Source organism: Lagenorhynchus albirostris, chromosome 9, assembly GCF_949774975.1.
Source record: "Lagenorhynchus albirostris chromosome 9, mLagAlb1.1, whole genome shotgun sequence".
Classification (NCBI taxonomy): Eukaryota; Metazoa; Chordata; class Mammalia; order Artiodactyla; family Delphinidae; genus Lagenorhynchus; species Lagenorhynchus albirostris.
This window is the reverse complement of record NC_083103.1, coordinates 31,107,367-31,128,461: the sequence shown is the minus strand read 5'-3', so window position 1 is coordinate 31,128,461 and position 21,095 is coordinate 31,107,367. Positions and strand designations below refer to the sequence as shown.

Below are 21,095 nucleotides of genomic sequence, written 5' to 3'. Positions count from 1 at the left end.
TCAACACTGCCAATTAAACTTTTAATAACAGTTGCATTTCCAGGCATATTTTCGAAAGCCTTTATATTGCTTTCAATATTTCCAAAGCATATTTACTTGGACAATTTATTTATGGTATACCTAGTGGGAAAAGGTCAGGTATGACAGATAAAGGCACAAAGCATCTTAAAAACAGGTTGCTGTGAACTCTCAGGCTGTTAGGCTTTTGAGAAATTGTTATCGATGCCCTATTCATGTCACAATGTCATCTATAATGTATGCTGAGATTTTTAAAAGATAGCATAGAACTTAAGAGACAAATATTATGAAGTTACATTCTAATAGAGAATATTATATATTTCAGTAAATAAAATCTATGCCATGTTATCGTGACAGTGTGTGTCACGATAAACTTCCTCAGATTTCCAGTGAACATAATGCACTGATTGACTGCAGTGGGGGTTATGAAATTATGTGAATTATGGTGATTGTAAAGCAACGAGATCCAGGGGAAAGATCATTAGACCTGAGAAATCAGCAGAGTCAGATGTGACTCCAGCTCAGCCATGTCCAAGCCTGTGAGCTTGGTTAAAACACCCTCGGTTGTTCCTCACAAGATTATCCTGCATGCCATGAAATCAGGTGTAAAAGTGTCCTTGTGACAAAGCCCCACAGGTGCCTCCTGAGTATAAAATATGGCCTATTATCATCACAATATCTTGGCAGAGATTTCTAAAACAAAGAAGCAAACAAACAACTCTGTATCACAAAAATCCTAAAAATTTGAGTTGGAGCCACTGTCTTAAGTTCTTCCTCACCTGTCCACCCCTCCCCCACCACCTGCCACCCGGCCCCAACTATTTCCATTTCTTCTTTTCCTCCCTGCCTTGCTGCTTCCCACAGGGTTGGCCATAGGGGCTGAGTACCTCCTAAACATGGAGGTTCATGCTTTCTTTTTCTTCTTTGATTTCTCAAGCCAAGAAATTTGCAAGGCCACTGAAGTCTTCATGTGCCCTCTCTGTGACAAGAACTGCTCACTGCAGAGACTCAATGAAAGCTGCATTTATGCCAAGGTGAGTGTGGACCCTCACGTTCCTCTCTCTGTCCTCTACTTTTTCTAGGAGGCAGGTAGTAAAGAGTCCTCCAGCAAACTGCTTTTCACCAAAGTTAAATGTTCCCAAGTGTTTCAACAATAAATATCATTGACAACTGAGTAAAACATCACTCTGTGGCAATTACAGAAAGAGTATATTTTATTAGAATATCTTTGTCTTCCTTTGTTTTTATAAGTGTTTATTGCCATCATAGACCTAAAACGTCCACTTGGAATGACATCTAGATTCTTTTTTGGGGGAAGATGATTATTTCCATGGGTAGTGATAAAATTTTTATCTTCCATGAAGACTCCTGAAGTTAAATTACTTCTAATTTTACAGAGAAAATGAAATATACCAAAAGCTCTCAAATTGCTGCCTATTAGAATCACCTGAAGGGGGTTTTAAACTCCTGAAGCCCAAGCCACATCCCAGAGCAGTTAAATTAGAATCTTTGGATTTAGAACCTAGGCATCAGCATAACTTAAAACCTCCCAGGTGATTTCAAGGTGCATACAAGTTTGAGAAATGTGTACTTGAATTTTACAATTACTATTATTCATTTGTAAAGTGGTTTTATTAAAGTACAATTAACAGATAATAAAATGTACATATTTGAAGTATATAAATGAATACATTTTGGTTATATATATGCTCCTGTGAAAACATCACCACGATCAAGATAATGAACATATTCATCACCTCCAAAAGTTTCCTCACGACCTCTTGTAATCTCTGCCTCCCATCTCTCCCAAATTCCACTCCTGTGCTCAGGCAACAAACTGTTTCCTATCATTATAGATAAGTTTGTATTTTCCAGACTGTTACGTAAATGGAATCATACAGTGTGTGATTTTTTTCTGATTTATTTCACCCAACATAATTATTTTGAGATTCATCCATGTCATAACATTTATCAGTCAATCATCTTTCTTTATTGCTGAGTAGTATTGCATTATATGGTTATATAAAAATTTGTTTATCCATCATCTGTTAATGATCTTTTGGGTTGTTTTAAGTTGTTACCATTTTAAATAAAGATGCTACAAATGTCTACAAATCTTCATTTAGGCAAGTAGTGTTATTTCTCTTGGGCAAATACCTAGAACAAAATGGCTGGATTATGAGATAGAAAGATGTTTAACCTTCTAAGAAACTTCCAAACTGTTTTCCAAAGTGTCTATACCATTTTACATTTTCAACAGCAATGTATGAGAATTCCAGTTTTCTCTATAGTCACTGATTCTCAGAGTGGTCTTTCTTTTTAATTCTAACTATTCTAATAGATGTTTAGAGAGATCTCATTGTGGTTTAGTTACTTGAAAAAAATTTGATTCTTTTGGGTCTTGCTTTTAGGATTTGTGAGATGGGCTCACAGCAGTGCTCTTTCTAGCACTCATTTTTCCCCACAATGAAAACAAGATCTTTCTGTGTACTCTACCCAGTGCACTGTGGATAATGAGGATTTCCAGTCTGGCTGGTGGAAACAGGCACTATTCCTGACTCTGTGAGCTTCTGAAACTGTTTCCTCTAATCCTCTCAGGGGGCTCTTTCCTCAGGTAGCCTCCTCACATTAATGCTCACTGTCTGAGTTGTCGCTCTCTGCACCCTGGTGACTACACTTTCAGTGTAGTAACCTGAGGCAATCATAATGCTCACCTCACTTGTTTCCTGCCTCTTAGGGATCACTGCCCTTCATTGCCTCACATCCAATCTTGAAATCTGTTGCTTTATACACTTGTGCATTCTTTGGTTGTTTTCAGAATGGGGGTAAAATCAATCTCTGTTACTCCATCTAGTTCAGAAGTAGAGGCCTCTATACAATTAACTTTTGACAAGGGTGGATGTAAAATCAAAAGCCACTCAGGATCCTACTAGGAGACCAAAACTTAGTAAAATTAGCTTCTGAATTATTTATTTTGAACGCATGGCATGGGAAAAATCTGTTCTGTTTATAATTTAATTTCTAAAATGTGCTCAGTGTTGAATTCTTTTAAATGCTCCACAAAGATGTCTTGTTTGGGGAAGGATTTTCTCAACACTTTTTGCAAAAACCAAGTGTATAGAGTCATTAGATGTAAATACGCGTGTTTTTCCCTTTGTCCATGCATTTCAAAGACATATAACAGCCCTAGGGACACCAACAAATCCATATATACATATGTTACTTCTACTTGGACAGTTCTAATAAAACACACTGGCATTATCTGAACACTCAAGCTAAGAATCATATGTGGCAGAGTGATAAAGTGAAGAAACTATCCAAGGAAACATTAAATCTGGGGGGCCTTTGTCATTGTACAGTATCTACATCCTTCTTTTACTCTGTAGAAATAGTATATATAGGGACAGGTATGACTCAGAAAGAATTCACTTGGTAACTATTATAAGGTAGGTGGAAAAGTTAGTTTGCAAAGGAGAATATTGCCTTATGGAACAAAACAAGAAATAAAACCCACTACGGAGAAATCTTTAATGTGTCTTGTATTTGTTCTTCTGGCTAAGGTAAAATGTAGCTACTTGGTTTACACCTTAAAAATCAGAATTACTCTTCCTTCATTGAATGAAAATAAACATTCTCTTTTAAAGTCAGTTTACATACTTAAACACCTAGAGGTTACTGTATGGGCAGTGTCAGAAATAAGGGAAGAGATTTTTAGCAAAGAAACAAGGTCACCAATCTAGAATCATCTAGCCTATACCATCACCCAGCGACATCATCTAGGAACTGGTCAATTCCTTGTAGAATCAATCACGACTTGTGACAAGTAACAGGAAATTAAATCTGTCATATTTTACTGAAATATGTGTGTGCATGTAATAATTTCCTTAATAATTTCAAGGGTGTGTTTCAGAGAAAATGTGGTCCTGTCATATAATAAAAATTATATTTAAGTACATTAACATTTTCTTTGGTGACTGTTTTCATTTTTAATACTTAAAAGTATGGGAATTAAGAAATATTTTCAATTAACTAATTCAGTGATATTTGCATACTCTTTTCAAAGCACCTGACACCACACTGTCAATTTCCATTATGCTAGGATTTCTCAGTTAAGGTGAAATCATCAGGTACAAGGGTCCTGCATTGTTTTTACATATGATTTTAAAAATGACTCAACCTTAGAAGTTAGCCTTATTTATAACAGTTATTAGTATCTGGGGTTTTTTCACTTGTTCGACAAACATTTATCCAATACCTAGAGTGAACTTCAGACTGTATACTGATATTAGGGCTCCAACAGAATTAGGACAGATCATCTTTCTCCTTTAAGAAGTTTCATGGATGAGTCTGCATAAGATTACACATCAGAATCACCTAGAACTTTTGTTAAAAAGCAGATTCCTGGGCCCCACGTCCTGAGATTCAGAATCAGTTGGCCAAGGGCGAGGCTTAGAAATCTGCATGTTAAGAGGCTCCTCAGGTGATTCTGATTTCTAGGACCACATTTAAAAAGCTGTTGCCCTAAATAAGTAATGAGTTGGGGGAGGGGTAAAAAAAATGAAGTTGCCATGTTTGGTGTACCTTTGCCCCGGTCCAATGGACATGGATAGTTACACAGATTTTGCTGTGTCGAAGAATTAGGCACTAAGGAACTGAGAGAGGCTGAACTTCAGCCTAAATTCCAAACCCTGCCTCCCCCCCCGCCCCCCCCACCCCGTAATCTCCTGGCCCGCAGCGTGGAATCTGCCCAAGAGGCACCTTGTTCACCTTAGCCCAGTGGCAGTTTCCAGAGGCTTAAGTTATTCTGAACCCATGAAACAATTTTAGAAAGAGATCTATCAACTACAGTAGAGGAGACATAGAGTTTAAGCTTCCAACCTAATAAGAAATTTATCTCCTTAAACAATATCCACATTTATTGATTTCCAGCCATGCTCAGCTCTGCAAGAGAAATCACATGTCAAAGATAGTGGAGAGGGTTTCCCTGGTGGCGCAGTGGTTGGGAGTTCGCCTGCCGATGCGGGGGACACGAGTTTGTGCTCTGGTCCGGGAAGATCCCACATGCCGCGGAGCGGCTGGGCCCGTAAGCCATGGCCGCTGAGCCTGCGCGTCCGGAGCCTGTGCTCCGCAACGGGAGAGGCCACAACAGTGAGAGGCCCGCGTAACACAAAAAAAAAAAAAAAAAAAAAGTGGAGAATTTGTGCTAAAACACAGCTTTGTTTGAGGCATAGTTTGCTTCTGTCTTCTTATATCATCCCTATTTACATCAACAATGTTGAATAAAAAGCTTGTCCAGAGGTTCCCTACGCATAAAGGCAAGCTATTTTTCCAATAAAATAATTAACTGCAAATATACATTCGTAGATCAGACAAGGTTTTTTTTTTGCTTTTAGAAAAGTCTGTTACGTTGCTTTGGGATTTTTCTGATCACTCACGATCTAAGCTTGAGCCATCCACACTGTGCTTGACTCTTCCTTCCCCCTCTCCTCCATTTCCATTCAGCAACTTATATCGGCACCCTAAAAAACCCATATCATCGGAAGCTGTAACCGCAGGCTTCTAAGTGCTTTTCTTATCTCCACAGTCTCCCCTGTCATAATACACCCCACATGTAATAGTTTAGTGGGTAAAACAATGATTTTATACTTTTACACTCCTCCTCAGGGCAAGTTCTGAAGACTTCCCTAACTCCCATTCTAGCTTTATCTCCCACTACATGTATGTAATCTCACATTACATCAATATGGAATGTATACCTCACCGTGTCTCGTGGATGTGTTTCTGAAAAGCTGATATTTAAATTTACTTAGTTAAAAATGCCTGAAAGATTTGTAGACAAAACTAATAAGAAAAAAATGAAAAGCTTTTTTAAGGAAAATATTGCATGAACGATGACAAATTATGTCTGTGCAACACAATTGTTAAATATTGCTTTTTATGTGTCACTTTTCTAAAAACCTGGCTGTTTCTGGAGCAGGGGGAGCCATTATTTCTTGGTGACCTTTACGTCCTCATGTGTGAAGTCTCTGTTCTAACACTCTTAAGAGGCTCTTTCCTGCACTAGGCTTGTTTATAAAGGAAAGCAGACAGCTGTTCAGTTGCTTGGCAGCCGCAGGTATTTCTGTGGGATGCCTCTGGACACAAAAAAGCTGGATTCCCCCGCTGGGTGGAATTTTATCAACTCTGTGAGAGAATTTCTTTGCGGTCCTTTTCTCTATTGTACATAATATATACTGATGATTGGTGTGAAAACCAAGTCTTATAACATTTTTTAAAAGCCCAAGCCTTAACAGTCTTAGAAGTTTAGAAGCATCTAGGACATCTTGCACCTATCCACCAACTTCCAAAAGCAGCACATCTTTTGTATAATAAAATTTTCAGTAATGCTACATAATAAGAAAATACATCCCACCTTTATCTGTTTTATATTATTTTACAGTGTGTTCCAGATGTTGCAATTAAAATACACATTCATGTTGTTTTAATGCACCCATTGAGCAGCCTCTAGACTGTAGACTGAGCAAAGAGGACACCATTCTAACTCCCACTTTCCTTAGAATAATGTTCTTTAGCCCCCAGTTGTCCTCTCACTCCTGTGAGGATAATACCCCTATTTTCTCTTTAGTTTCTATGGTATTTAAATGACTGCCAAACATTGGCTTGGCTATATTGGTTTAACCTCCCTCACTAAATTATAAATATAGTTAGGGCATTACGCAAATAAAAAGAGGCAAAGGTAAATTGAGTTTATACTTTATTAAAATCAAACGATTCTTACAACCCTGAAATGTATATTCAATAATGTTGTATAACTGTACATTGTTCTTTATAAAACTTCAGGTCATGTCTGATTAAAAAACACTTGGACTGTATCCTAAATGTCCAGTGATTTATGAAATTTCTTAATGACCCATGGCACATTCTGAAAGACATCAGAGAGTAGGGATAGCACTGTGATCCCTTTCCCTTGGAAGTGCTGGATCACTACTGGAATTCGCATTTTGCAACTCTCCCAATCCTGGAAGTTTTGCTAACAGGAAGTGCAGCTAGGCATGCCTTAGCTAACTTCTTAAAGCTCTCTGCGTAGCTTCTACTTGTGGCCCACAAGTACTTCCTCAGGGTATGAGAACCACTTCTAAGTAGAAATGAAGGTAGAGTCAGAGGGGAAAAGAGAAGAGAAGGGGGCAAATGCTGACTCCCCACCTCTCCCCATGAGAAAATCACATGAAACAGTTGCAGGACCCATGAAAGGATTGCCTATCTTATATTTGAAAACTATAAAATAATGTGATTCCATTGGGAAAAAAAAATCAATAGTACCTAAATGCAAACAGTAATCACTGGATTATTATAACCAAAAGTGTGACTAATACTTTTGTTTGTTTTCCACTAAGGTAACATATCTGTTTGATAATGGAGGGACAGTCTTCTTTGCTATTTTTATGGCAATATGGGGTAAGTATGTTCTTCCATTGCTTACTTCCTGGCCCTCGTTTTCTGAGGCTGTTGCTCTGTTTATTCATACCCACCATACATGCACACACACAAACACACATACCATGTATCAATTCAACAGTAAAATCTCTTGTGTCATATGCCCTCTTCACATATTCACTGCTTCTTTGGGAATTTAACTGTTGATTTAAACTTCTAATCCCTAAAGCCTCAACCTTCTTATACTGTGGAGTATATTTTTCCTGCCCAAAACAGGCAGTAATTGAAAACAAACTGAAATATACTAGAATCCAAATTAAGTGTCTTGTATTTTCACTTGTGAAAGTGACACTCAGAAAATGTTTTGTTTGCTTAAGGCTTCCATTATATATTTTTTAACCTTACATTTTATGCACTTAGAGATGCAGAATCTATTCCCTATATGATTGAGCAATAATGTCTAATACAAAATAAATCCTGTTCCTATCCAGCATCTTAAAACTGTAGAAGTTATGTATAGGTATATGCATTGGCTGACTTTTTTCACTAAGTTTCTCACTGAGTTTTTAAAGAACCCAATTAATTGTGGCCTAAATTAAACCACAGATTGGCATTCCCGATGCTTTGAAGAGAAGTGATCACTTTCCTGGTTAGGGTCAGCTTTCCTACCATAGTCTGTTGAATGCAAAGTCACTGTCAACTTGGCAACTCAAGGGGCTGACTATGTACCTGCAGATACAGAAAAGTAAAATGTACTAGAATTCAAGCCTCTCACTCCTGTTACTTTAATTTCCCAGGAACAGAATCTGTGCCATACTCTCTTTCTAGCTTTAAGTCAAAATTAAAAAAAAATAAAATCACCCTTCCAATTTTCCTTCAGGAAAATGCCAGTCTTGATATGTGGTATTATGACTACACGGGGAGCAGTGAAGAGTCAATTCACCCCCCCAAAAAAGTAAAAATGTAATTTGGGGGTCCCTATTTTCATTGAAGGATTTTTTAATTAAATTATCGGGCGGGGCAATCATGGTGAAATCTTTCAGTTTTACCTGATTCCACAAACATTTCCTGCTAAGAAAAAAATAGACCAAAATATAAATTAAGGTTACTCAATAGATCATTCAGCACAGTGAGAAATGGAAGAAAGGAAACCTTTTGGATGATTTATCCTCTATGTTTCTGCTACTCGTCTCATGCTTTTACAGTTCTCTTTGGCACAGGCCACATGAGAGTGATCTTGCTTCAGCTTTTGGATGAAGGATTTGAAAGGCCAGGATATAGTGAACATTTGCCATCCGAAGCCTTTTTCCCCTTAGTTTTATACTGAGGTACGAAGTGGAGGTATGTCATCCATAGGAATGCCATCCCGTGCATTGTCTCGGCCTGCTGGTGTAGATGAATCATTCGCAGTTGGGTTATAATAACTAGAATTTCCAAAACTCACATCGTAAGGTTCCGGTGCATTATCTAATCGCAGAACTAAAAAAGCAACAAAAAAATTGCTTTATAGTGACAGTCTGGAAGATGCATGCTCAGGCATCTGCTAGACTGTAGGAATTGTTCTGGATGAGTTAGTTACACGTTTTTATATGGGATTTTCAAAGATTAGTTTTGAATTTTAAATAAGTACATATTTTGCAAGCCACATTTTTCTTCTAAAACTATGAACAGTTTAACTTCCAAAATTTCACTGCTGGTGGTCCAAAAATAAAGTAACTAAGGGAGAGATCACAACAGAAATATAGCAATACTTTATATAAAGAAGTATTGACTTTTTTTTTTTTTTTTTTTTTTTTTTTTGCGGTACGCGGGCCTCTCACTGTTGTGGCCTCTCCCATTGCGGAGCACAGACTCCGGACGCGCAGGCTCAGTGGCCGTGGCTCACGGGCCCAGCCGCTCCGCGGCATGTGGGACCTTCCCAGACGGGGGCACGAACCCGTGTCCCCTGCATCGGCAGGTGGACTCTCAACCACTACGCCACCAGGGAAGCCCTCTCGTTGACTTTTGAATCTTGTGAATTCAGAGCCTTGTCAACATGTTCAGAATTTTTACTTCTGGTATAAAAATAATTTTTAAAAAGTGAAGAGCTTTAATTTTAAAATGTGTCATTATTTTACCAAGGTCTTAATATCATTATGGATGAGCCATTGAAGATGGAGATGAAAGAAAACAATTTGTAAAATCTTATGTTTCCTTCTGAGAGATCCAGGTTCTTATCCTGATTAATAATATTGGAGATTGTTTTTATTTTCAACAAACAACTAACTATTATTTCTTTTATATTCTTGAATTTAAAGAAAACTTGGGGCACTAGGTATTTGAATACTAAAGCAGGGACTACTTACTAATTCGACTAGTAATCTAATTATTCAGCTAGGTATTCTCATATCCTACCTATTCCTTAAGCCTTCTGTTTACAAATTGGACCCCCAGGAACCTTAGGACTTTGGGAAAGGTGTCTCAAAGCTGAAAGAGTAAAACAGGTGGTGTAATTGAATTATTCCATTATGCCTCGATCACAATATCTTAGATTATATCAAGTTGTTAGACTGAGCTTTTGCATGTGATAACATTTGAAGAAAATATTCTGAAGTTAAAAAGAAAAAGTTTGGAAAACCCTGTTGATTGAAATCCTATCCTTCAATTTTGAAAAGTGATAGTTTTTATTTTCTATGGATTGCTAGAAGTCCATAAACAGAATTCAATTAACTTACAATTAATGGATTTGATTTTGAAAATTAACAATATATCAGTAATGTTCCAAACTTTTCAAAAATCAACAAGACTTTATCAGTGAGACCCAACAGGGGCATTTAACTATTTTTTATGGTGGCAAGAGTCCCTTGTGTAAACCAGAAAACAGATTTTTTTTTGTCCTGAAATATTAAAGAAAAAAAGAGTTGAATCGAGCATTTGATTTTATTTCTGTCCTAATTACTACTGCATTATTAAGATCAAACACAGTGCTTTATTCTTAGCAGACACATTTCTCATCCATAGATGTGGTGGTTTTTTTGCATCACATGATTGGGAAATTTCTGAATTAAGGTTTATCTGACTTTATGTACCCAAATATGCAACCCTTTAGCAATTCTGTTTTAGAGACTCATTAAGATAATTAATAGAGGGCTATTGTATACGTGCAAACTTTGCAAGAGCTCCAGATTAGAATAAATCGTTGTTCAAATTACTGCTACTAAGAGATCCAACAATGGTGAATAATGGCTCCCCAGTTACTTGCTAACAAAACTGGCTATTTTGTTCTTAATATCATGCCATTATCTTTCAATTATAATGATATGTTTTAGGTTCTGGGATTATTACTTAAAACCAATTGTGATGCGATGAGCAACAGTTCCAAATGGTTTTAAAATTTCACACACAGTTCCATAGTTATTTTGGTTATGTTCTTTGAGAAAGAGAGAATAGATCAGAATAAATCTTTAGTTCGTTTCTGTCATATGAATCTCTAAATGCCTTCTAGATAATGCAGTGAACGTTTGCAACTTCACTTAGTTAAAAGCACTGTGTACAGGTGAAGTTTTGAAAGTTGTTTTTACCTGGTTCATTTCTGTCGTCATAAAGTCGCCGATGGGAAAATGAGTCTGTTTTCCTTTTTCCACACAGCAAGTAGCCAACAAGACTAAGCAGTGAAGCTCCCAGAATAGCACCTAAAATGGCCCCAAATACCACTCCTGTGTTTCTGTTCTCTAGAGGACAAAGAAAAAATAATTTACAGATAAGAAATAGAAAACAGTTATTCAAAGAACAGAAATATATACATGCGGACTTTGTGTAAGCAAAGAATGTTTAACACTTTTTTTTAAATTAGATAATGGATATGTATATACAGAGGAATATATATACATTGTGTGTGTGTGTGTTTTATAAAGTACTGAGTTTGGGGGATATATTGGAAAATATGCTTCCTGATAAAACTGTACTTCAAAATTTGAATTATGTTGAAATACTTCTAAGCTTTAGTTTTATAACTATCTCATTACATATTAACACTAATAGTACTGAAATGCCATGTGTTTTCTCTATTAAGATCTAATTTCTATGTTGAATTCTATATTATGTTTTTAATCAACTCAATCTCCGATGAACTTTAATGAGATAAGCTTTGAGTTTGTTTCTATAATAATTGAAAAGTAAAAAGCTAATGGGAGTAAGTAGGTAATAGGAATTGAATCCACGAACCCCAAGTGAAAAGGCATTATGAAGAAAAAGAAATATATCCTGATAGAGGGTATTTCCAAATACAACAAATAGACCAAACAAAGCAGGATGTTTGCAGTGCCTTGCACATTGCGAACAGATGTGTAGGTCTGAGTTAAAGGAGTCCAAAATTTCATTCTATCATCCCCTTTATCAAGCACATTATTTGAAGACTAAGTCATCAATAAATCACTGAATGCTTCCTGGATTTATACTTAGTGCATTTTATTTTCAAGTTTAAAAAAAATTTGTTGAGAAGCTTATTAATTAGGTAGGCAAGAGGTCTTATAGGGTCTCTAATTCTATATCAGATTCCATTTATACACAAAAAACATGTTGGAAGGTCAACAGCAGCACATTTTTTACCAAGATAAAAGTGAAGCAAAGTTAACTAAGTGTTTTTTGATTAATGAGCAATGGTAGGATTAAGTACTCAGTATTCTCAATATGTATATTAAGTTTAGAAAGACAAAACAGAATAGTTTAAAAAAAATCTTTCTGATGGAATATCAGAGTATGTATGAATGGAAAGATGTCTTAAAATTATGAAAATATATGTACATACAATATACTGGTTGCAGTACTATAATAATCCTAGATTTCAGAATTTAAAACTTTTCCTGTACACTAACAACAACTCTCAAATAGGAATTTGTTTATATGATTTGGTGTTTATATCACTAATATAATCTGTAGATAAGTTGTATTGGAAATCAGTGAGTTCATGGGGGGAAAAGAGGAGTTATTTTTTTTTTAATTCAGAAAACAAAAACATGGTTAGACCTGAGAAAATAAAATAGAATGAATTTTCATTAAACATTAGAGATCTTTTCCACTTTATGTTTTAAAGCTTGACTAATCTCTAAATGAAACAGAAATGTCCCCATAACACAATTTTCTTGTGCTACTCAAAGCTGAATTCCATTTTTATGGTTTTCAGTAGGTACTGGACTAAAAATTGAGGGTATTCTTCTGTTGAGTTTAAATTTTTTAAGTACATATATTTTAAAAATATATATATTTAAAAATACATATATTTTTAAACTTCAGTTGTATTATATTCCTAAAAGCCTGTGAAATTTCAGGTAGTCTTTCTGAAATGCAGTAAAAATTGTTACCCAGTATCTCAAAACTGTACCACTACCTCAGTTTCTGTTTCTTTTCAATCTAACCTACTTCTCATTTTGTCCCAGTCTCATCACATTCTCACATTCCCATACAGTAATGACTAGTCTTTGCTGACTTAAGCCCTAAGATCCCTTCACTATTCACTATGAATATCATGGTTTCTCCCCCCAAAATAAGAACCACCTGTGCTATTGCAATCTCCTTTTTTTCTAGTGTGGTGCATTTCTTAGGTGTAATGACTTATTTGGAGATTCAGTTTCACACAAAAGGAGAATTAAATCCATTTATATTTACCTTCTTGGGGGTCTGATGTATCTGGAAAGATTTTTGAATTATTGGTGAATTTCAAGGTGGGATATAAAGTTGTTTCTTGATAGGCAGTAAACCCCGCCAAGCTATCTCCTGTCATGGTAGGCCATCCATTTGTTTCCTTTATCATGGGGGTCACAGATATGGTGCTTGATCCTGTAGGGAGGTTGCTAACTGTAACTGAACTGTTGTCAGGAGCTTTCATGGTATCAGTGACTGAAGACCGAGTGAAGTTTTCGGAAGATACAATAGCTGTAGTATTGGGAGGTGCTGAGACTGGCAGAGGATTTTCATCTGCTACGGATGAGTTCCAAGGCAATTTAGAAACAAAGCTGTGGCTCAAAGGAGGACTTGGGGAAAGTGTGGGCATGAGTTTGAGACTGGAAGAGTTGTCTGTTGACAAATTATGGTAGAAATCTGTTCCATGGGTTTTATTTGATGGATCCCCAAAAGAGAAATTAGTTGCCTTGGGATGGGAGGTTTCTCTATTTTCTTTATCTGAGGTTGAATTTGCTTCACTTTCCAAAGGAATAGATTGATTTTCCCTTGTTTTTAAGTCTTCTGCAATGTTTTGTGTTGTGTTTATTTCTCGACCTTCTTCTCCATGACTTCCAAATAGTAGTAAACTAAACAAAATTGAAATCAACAGAATTTTGACTGAAGTCAACATTGTAATCTTCTTTGGTATTGGTGTTAATAATGAGAATCTGAAAGAAAATAATGACCATTTGAATTATTAAATGAAATATTGAGGTTTTTTTAAATGGATCTACATTTTTAAAGTGATAAAAAAATCCAGAGACATAATGCTGACATGATAGTACCATGCTCTATTCCAAAAGTTTGTTTCCTTTGGATTTTATTAAAACTAGAATTACTGAGTTCTATTTTCTATATAGTATTTTTCTTTCTTCCTCTAGGGAATGCCATGCAAAATCTTTGTCAAGCCAGACACTACTATTTCATTATTTCAAAGACCATTTAGCTTGGGACAAGTTGAAATACACACACACACACACACACACACACACACACACACACACACACACACGTATTGTACAATATACGGACTACTAAGTAATTTTTTAAAAATAATGTAATATAGGGCTGCTTTCTTCAACCTATTTAAGAAAACATATTCTTTATAAAGATGTAATTTGGAGTATTTATTATGAAAATGATGTTATTGATTATACAGTAAACATACCACTTTAAAGTGAGTCAGTCAGGAACTTCACTTGAAAACATTATATTAGTTCCTAATTTGAGTTACTTGAATTTGAGGTTAACATTCCTTTTTTCACAGCATGTTTACTTCATGTTACCCTTTTTCCTATTAATCCCAAATAACAGAAAGTCAGAAATACTTTTAGAATTGGGGATTTTTTCATTGCATTCCCTTGTATAAATGAAGAAACTGGTTGTGAGTGTGTGTGGAAAAAAAGTACCTAACTAGATTGTGGCAGAGTTGAAGTTTGAAACCATGGTTCTGACCTCCAACCTGGGCACATCATTCTGCCTCTTAAGTGTGGAAGCACCACAATTCATAGATAGGAGGATATGGGGGAAAAGTTTTGAAATTATATTTATATTGTAATTCTGGTTTCTATCATGAATAACGTGAAAAATAATCATCACATTAAGCAGTTGCTTTATCAATATCATAATCATACTGACTTCACAGTGTTCTGCAGACTAAATGAAATGATTTACTCTCAACTCTCAAATGATTTACTCTCAACAATATCTGGCCTAAAGTAAGCAGTTAGTGAATGTTAACTTCCATTTCTTCTTATTAAAATATAATAATATTTCTAAAAATGTCTTATAGTTTATAATATCATCTCATTTGAGCCTCACAACGATCCATTGAGACAAAAAGAGTAGCTCACGTTATCCCCATTTTGCAGATGAAGAAACTGAGGTTCAGAGTGACCAGTAATGGAAGCTAAAAGAAGCAGCACTGAAAGCCAAGTCTACTGACTCCAACCTAATTAGGTGCTAAAATTTAAAGTGTTTTTAATTGAAAAAGATAAAAAAAAAATGTTAGCCTATTCCTCTTCAAACAATAGAGTCTGAGAACTGATTTTATGTTCTTTGAATTGGACCTTAGAGCTTATTTTTCACTAAAAGCCTCCAGGATGACTGAGATAAGAAAAGGAAGGAGGTACAACTGCTATTATTTATGTCTAACATTAATTGCCATTTCTTATAAGCTCCCCCAGAAATTTTTACAAATATTTTCAACCTTGATGATTTTTCACTAGGGTCTGAGGAGCCTCTAAATTACTCCCTCTGATTATGGTGTGGTTTTAAGTACCCCTCTCCTTGCTTAATGATTACTTACACAGTGGAACAACTTAGACTTATCTATAATACATCCTGATATAATATTTTTTCTCCAAAGACTTTTAGCAAGCAGTCTATACCTGTGGATTTCTAAGGTTTAAAAGATAGTCATTTCCATGCCCTGTGCTTATCACTTAAGAAAGTTCTACTTAAAAAGCAAGCAGGCAGACATACAAGAACATTCATAAGGGCATTATTTATGTGTCTCCAACCTAAACATCCACCAGTAACAGGTTGGATAATAAACTGTTTAATATTTGCACATGAAAAATAAACGAGATTCACAGATGAGTTGCATACAGTAACATGAGTGATTATCACAAATATCATGCAGAGCTTAAAATGCCCATTGTACTCTATGATTGCATGTTTATAAAGTTCAAAAACTAGAATGTTAAAAGTCAGGAAAGTGGTTACTTGTGGGAAGGAAGGAGACAGTATTCATTGGGTGGGCATGAAAGGGACTTCTGTGTGCTCCTAATAATCTGTTTCTTCACTTGGTAGGGATTATATAGGTATTTGTATTTGTGACAATTCTGTTTATTTATATTTCATTCACTTTTCTGTGATAATCAAGAAAATTCATTTAGATCCTAAAAATTATTAACATAATTGGAAAACATATTACTAGTATGCATCTATTACATCAGATGCTTTGCATGTTTTCTCATTTAATTCTTAACAAAAACAATCAAACAATAAGGAAGGGATTATTAATCCTATTTTACAGATAATTAAATGGGACATAAAAAATGTAAATAATGTATTCAAGGACACATAGCTAGTGGCTGAAAGACAGGGTTAGGATTCAGACCTTGGCATTGAAAGCTAGTAATCACTCATCTATGTAACAAAAGTTACAAAGGAATATAGAATTTGGTAATCAGCTGGTTTTTAGAACTCTTCCCACAAATGTTTTCTTAGCACAGAATAATAAAGAATAATGAAATCCTCCAAATTTTATTTTAACCAGAGCAGGTGATAATCCCACATTTTTAAACACTAGAAAAATAGTGACTTCTCCCTTAGGTGCCTCTTAAACATACTAAGTACACTTTTATCCTAATTTAAGAAAATCCCAACAATTGTCTCCATGGTTTCTAGATAAACACTTTTACCATGTAATTTACAGATTAACATTAACAACACAGGAATGATTATCCCCAGGACCTGAAGTTCACCAATATTTCACTAAACTGTTGCTTCACCTAGCACATTTAAAATACAATTCAATTTAGTTTAAAAATTCGTACATGGACCTTTTCAGAAACAGCTCTTTCCTGTGAACTCTGTCAGTTTCATAGCAAACGTTATAACCTTTTTCATTGTCTACTGCCAGTGATCTGATTTGTTTATGCATTGCACTTGGCCACCTGTCTTATTGTTAGGCAGTTTGATTGCTTTCCCTAAACCTAGGCTTTCTGGTTATTTTCTCTTCCTAAAGAAGTGGTTACCAGAGGGGAGCAAAAAACAACCCTTAGCTTTTCATCTAATTTTCTCATAATGTCACATGAGGAACGTGGCATAGAGCTTTTGGTCCTTTCCAGTAATGAGAATCCACATACCAAGAGTCAACAAAGTGAGTTTTGTTGTTCCTGTTTCACTTTGCTTGTAACATGGAACCACCAAGGGGATCTTGCTACCCTTTACCCAGCTTTTGATTGTAACTTGAAAACCTAAGGTTTCAACACCCGCAATGAGCCAAGCATTCTGTTACTGCCTGTAATTCATGTCCAGGGAAAAGAGAGAAAGGGAAGAGTGGGATAAGACAGTATGTTGTGAAGGCTCTTTGCCATTTATTCCAAAATTAATACAGTTGTGGGAAAGGCTTTTGTGAATATTGATTCGTTCCTGCTGTCCTAGCTTGGCAGCTGGGGACAACTTTGCTTCTGCTCTCTGGCTTCTAAGAGAGCCAGGTTACACCTCTTACTCAGGTCCATTCATCTTAAAGGGACAGAAGCAGCCAGGAATTGAAGCCATCAGCTATTCAGAACCCCAGCCCTGGATTTTTGCTGGGGCAAGAACTAGGCAATTTTGGTTAAGTTGGACCCCATTCTGAATTGAACCAAGCACATTATAAGCAGGGAAGGTTAATGGAAGTGGTACAGAAGCTCCAGAGGACAATAAAAGTACTCTGTATTCTTTACCTTTACCCTTTTCTTGCAGCCTCTTTCCATCTCTAGAGTTGAGATATGTAAACTGTGTGGTATATTTGTGTGTAAAGCTATGCTGGGTGATGGATGGCATGCTTCTGTGTTCCCAAGATTCATCAGCCAACCAGGTGCACAGTAGAGACAGAGAGAATGTGGGGATGAAAGAAAGTGAAATTAGAGAGAGAGAGAAAACCAGGAGGACCAGGCAGCATCATTTCTTCTGTTCTTTGCCCCTAGGTGGAAATTCCTAAGAGGACTTTTCAGGATGTAACCTAGGAACAGAGATAAACTCATTACAAACTTGAAAAACTTCTAAGATGAGAATTATTATAAAGGGAACAGAAAGAGAGAGGAGGATTTCCATCCAATCTGTGATACCTGAAACAAAGATTCTAAATCTTTCTGTATATATTGAAATGTTTTTATTGTTTCTAATGTTCAGAAACTTTAAAAATATACTTTCGGAGAGTGTGAGTTTCACTGGTTTTTTTAAAAAAATAATTCGTCTATACAAAGAAAATGAAAACTATTTTCTCCCCTGTCTTTGGTGTTGGCACTAAAAAGTGGTTTCACATTACTACTTTTGTATAGAGGGCTTCAGGAGGTGGTGAGAGGGGAAAAAAAAACAAACAAAAAACCCCCAGAAACCTGTGGCAATTAAGGAAAGAAAATCCACACTTACTGTGCATAAAATTGTTCCTCCTTAAGTTCGTAAAGTTATTATTCTGCCCAGCCCTCCTGTTGTAACCGAGTCATGCCCATTTTATACTAAACTTTAAAAATATGGAGGTGCCCTGGTTTCTATCAGGTAATCAACCCATACAAGGGAAGAGAAATGCTAGTCATTCTAAACTAAATCAAAATCAGAAATTTTAAATAAAAACATTACTTTAGCTGCACTGAGGGGATAATATAAAAACATGTTTCTGTAGTGAAATAACTAAAGAGTATATTCTGTACTACTTCTCTCTGTTGCCTGTGATCATTCTTCTTACAGGTTTCTGGCTAAAAATTAAGATAGATGAGTTTTGTTTGTCTTTGTCATAGGAAACTCAGTCTGACATGTAACCAATATCCCAGGTAGAACTTGAGTGTTACACTGAGTGGACTTTCCAATCTTGGACAGTATTTTGCTGTCCCTAGATGAAAGAACCACAGTAAATGAAGACATAAGGAATCATGCTTCTCAAAATGCCTCTTTTATAAGAGGGTTTTGAAAGGGTGTGAAGATTTAACTAGTCAGAAGGTAGGATTATACCTGAGGACCCACATCATTTCACTTTGAGTTTAAAAGAAAGAAACAAATAAAAGGAAAAACGTGACTTTCTTTCAGGAAATAATAAATTTCAAAAGTTTGTGATCATTTTAATTAAAAGACTGAGGAATGCATAAGCCCAGGAAAATAGATAGAATGTCATAGTCCCTGCTAACTTGGGCATTCTCAGTCATAAACTTCAATACTGAAATAATGAGGTGGAAGAGTGTTAAGCTTAGAAAGATTGTGTCTCCAAAAGAAATATTCTGGACCCAAATTTCCAAACATGGGGTTTCCAGCCTTCTCTCGTGTTTCACTATCTGTAGAAGCAGCCTCTATGGATTGATTAGAAAGTGTTAAACAGTAAATCAGCATCCCTTTAATAAGAGAAGCCTTACACAGAACAAACAAAATAAATTTAAGAAACTTAATCCACATCTTTGATCCATGGGATGTCTTTTGCAGCCACTGGCTTAGCCTTTTAGATTTCCGTTGAGAGCTGTACATGTACACATACCATGCTAAGTAAAATAATACATAGACATCACTTTGCCAATTTTTAATTAAGAAAATCTTTGGGAAAGATATATAGAAGGTTAATAATTCATTGCATTAGCAGATTGTTTTTCAAAAGCTACCGTATTCTAATACTTTAGCAAGAACCTTTGAACCAAATGCATACTTTAAATCTAAATATTCATTTATATTCACGTAGCCACTTCCACTTTAAACATTTTGAAACTTACTAAGATCTGACTTAAGAAAACGCTCTCTTGTAGTCACTTACGTTTTAAGCAAGGTTTTTATGTAACTCTTCAGCTGGTTTCATCATCTAGCAAATTTGGCAATAATTCTTAAAGTTAATTCACTTAGCACAAATGCTCATTTGGAAGGTAATTACTTAATGAAACAACTACCTGTCTTTACAATGGTCTCTGTAGGTACTTGCCAGGCTGTTCTGCCAAAAGTTCAACTTGCTTTGATTCTATTTGGTAAATAAGTAAGAGAGAGAGCGAGAGAGCGAGGGATGAGGGACTAGGGATCCTATGTAATCCAGCACACACTTACCTTCAGGTCTAGGAGGTGTTTACAGACAAGAACTGGAGTATCACAGCTGTTCTGGTTGGAATGAGTCTGTCTTGCATTAGAGAAAGCAGATGGGTTAGGTGTACTGATGTCCCACTGAGCAGGAGGGTGCGAGAGAAACAAAATTAGGTGGGGCTGGTCGTATCTTGCTTGTGTAATAGAGCACCCAAGAACCTGACTGACCTGCTTCTCAGCTGTCAGCATGAAGCTATCACCTCATTCAGGCCTTTAAAAAAAAAAAGAAAAAAAAAAGCCCAACCCTCCAGCTTTCATAGGTTGGGTGCTTTGACTTTCGGGACAGGCTAGTTCTCTTAAGTGTTGGCAAACAAAGGACATACATTTCTTGCCTTAAATGAAAAAAAGAAAAAAAAGAAGGGCAAAGACTTTGGTAATGGTCCTTACTCTATCAGGAATTTCTGACACATGCTGGGTTCCCCCTTCGCAGGTGAGGAAACCAAAATGAGTCAGCCCTGCACCTGTTGCTCATGTGCCAGCCACATACTGTCCTCCTAACACATAAACAAATCTTTCTTTCCCGTGGTGGGGATGCCCTATTTGTGTACTTAATACCTGAATGGAGAAAGTGGTGTCTGCAGTGCACTGAAACTGGATTTATAGAAAGTCACACTGAACACCAAGTGGATTAATGTGCATCGGATCCTTGAGAAAGCTGTGAAATATTAAGTTAGAAATCATCACCAGGACTTTCGGAAGTTTGGGGAGTAACTGGAGTCTGGCTGAGAATGGCCACGTGATCCTGAGTAATCCTGGGAGCCTGCTCAATTAAGTAGTTTCCATCCTGTGTTCTCTTTGCTTTTCCTCTCAATTTAGAAGCCGGAGAGTTTCAGAAGAGCCTGAGTAATGCTTGATTAAATACTAGAGTTGAATAACAACCTGGCATACTTCCTTCACTTCCTTTCACCGCTTATGAAAGGGAGAAGAGTGAAACTGCACTTTCTGGGAGATTCTGCACATCAATATTTGGGGACTGGCGCCAAGGTCTGTTCAGCTCAGTACGCCTGAGGTTCATGCTTAGTTTCTGTTGTGCAAGGAGATAGGTTTCCAACTGCTGAGAGAGAAAATGAAACTTTAGCTAAGGTTCAGCAGCCTCAAATTGAATGCAAAGAATCTGCCCAGTTAAT

The 21,095-nt window shown here is 36.3% G+C and overlaps 2 protein-coding genes across 7 annotated transcripts in view; one reads left to right on the top strand and one right to left on the bottom strand.

The window, feature by feature from the left end:
* The window catches only part of MUC15 (mucin 15, cell surface associated), a 90,600-nt gene extending 70,545 nt beyond the window's left edge, over positions 1-20,055 (bottom strand). For 3 of the 6 annotated variants that reach the window (XR_009542404.1, XM_060159500.1, XM_060159501.1), the window contains exons 1-3: positions 19,936-20,055; positions 13,096-13,817; positions 11,013-11,162 (exon numbers count right to left, since the gene is read on the bottom strand). Coding sequence is in view for 5 of the 6 variants with exons in the window: in XM_060159500.1 (XP_060015483.1) it covers positions 11,013-11,162; positions 13,096-13,780 (835 nt within the window). In the remaining variant the exon portion in view is untranslated. Of the gene's footprint in view, positions 1-6,783; positions 8,932-10,209; positions 10,329-11,012; positions 11,163-13,095; positions 13,818-19,935 lie in introns of those variants that run through there. The other 3 variants (XM_060159497.1, XM_060159498.1, XM_060159499.1) reach the window with 3 other exon arrangements.
* The window catches only part of ANO3 (anoctamin 3), a 414,788-nt gene that overhangs the window by 337,824 nt on the left and 55,869 nt on the right, over positions 1-21,095 (top strand). Inside the window, 2 exon segments of the mRNA XM_060159496.1 lie at positions 956-1,052; positions 7,413-7,473. Of these exon segments, the coding sequence (XP_060015479.1) occupies positions 956-1,052; positions 7,413-7,473 (158 nt within the window).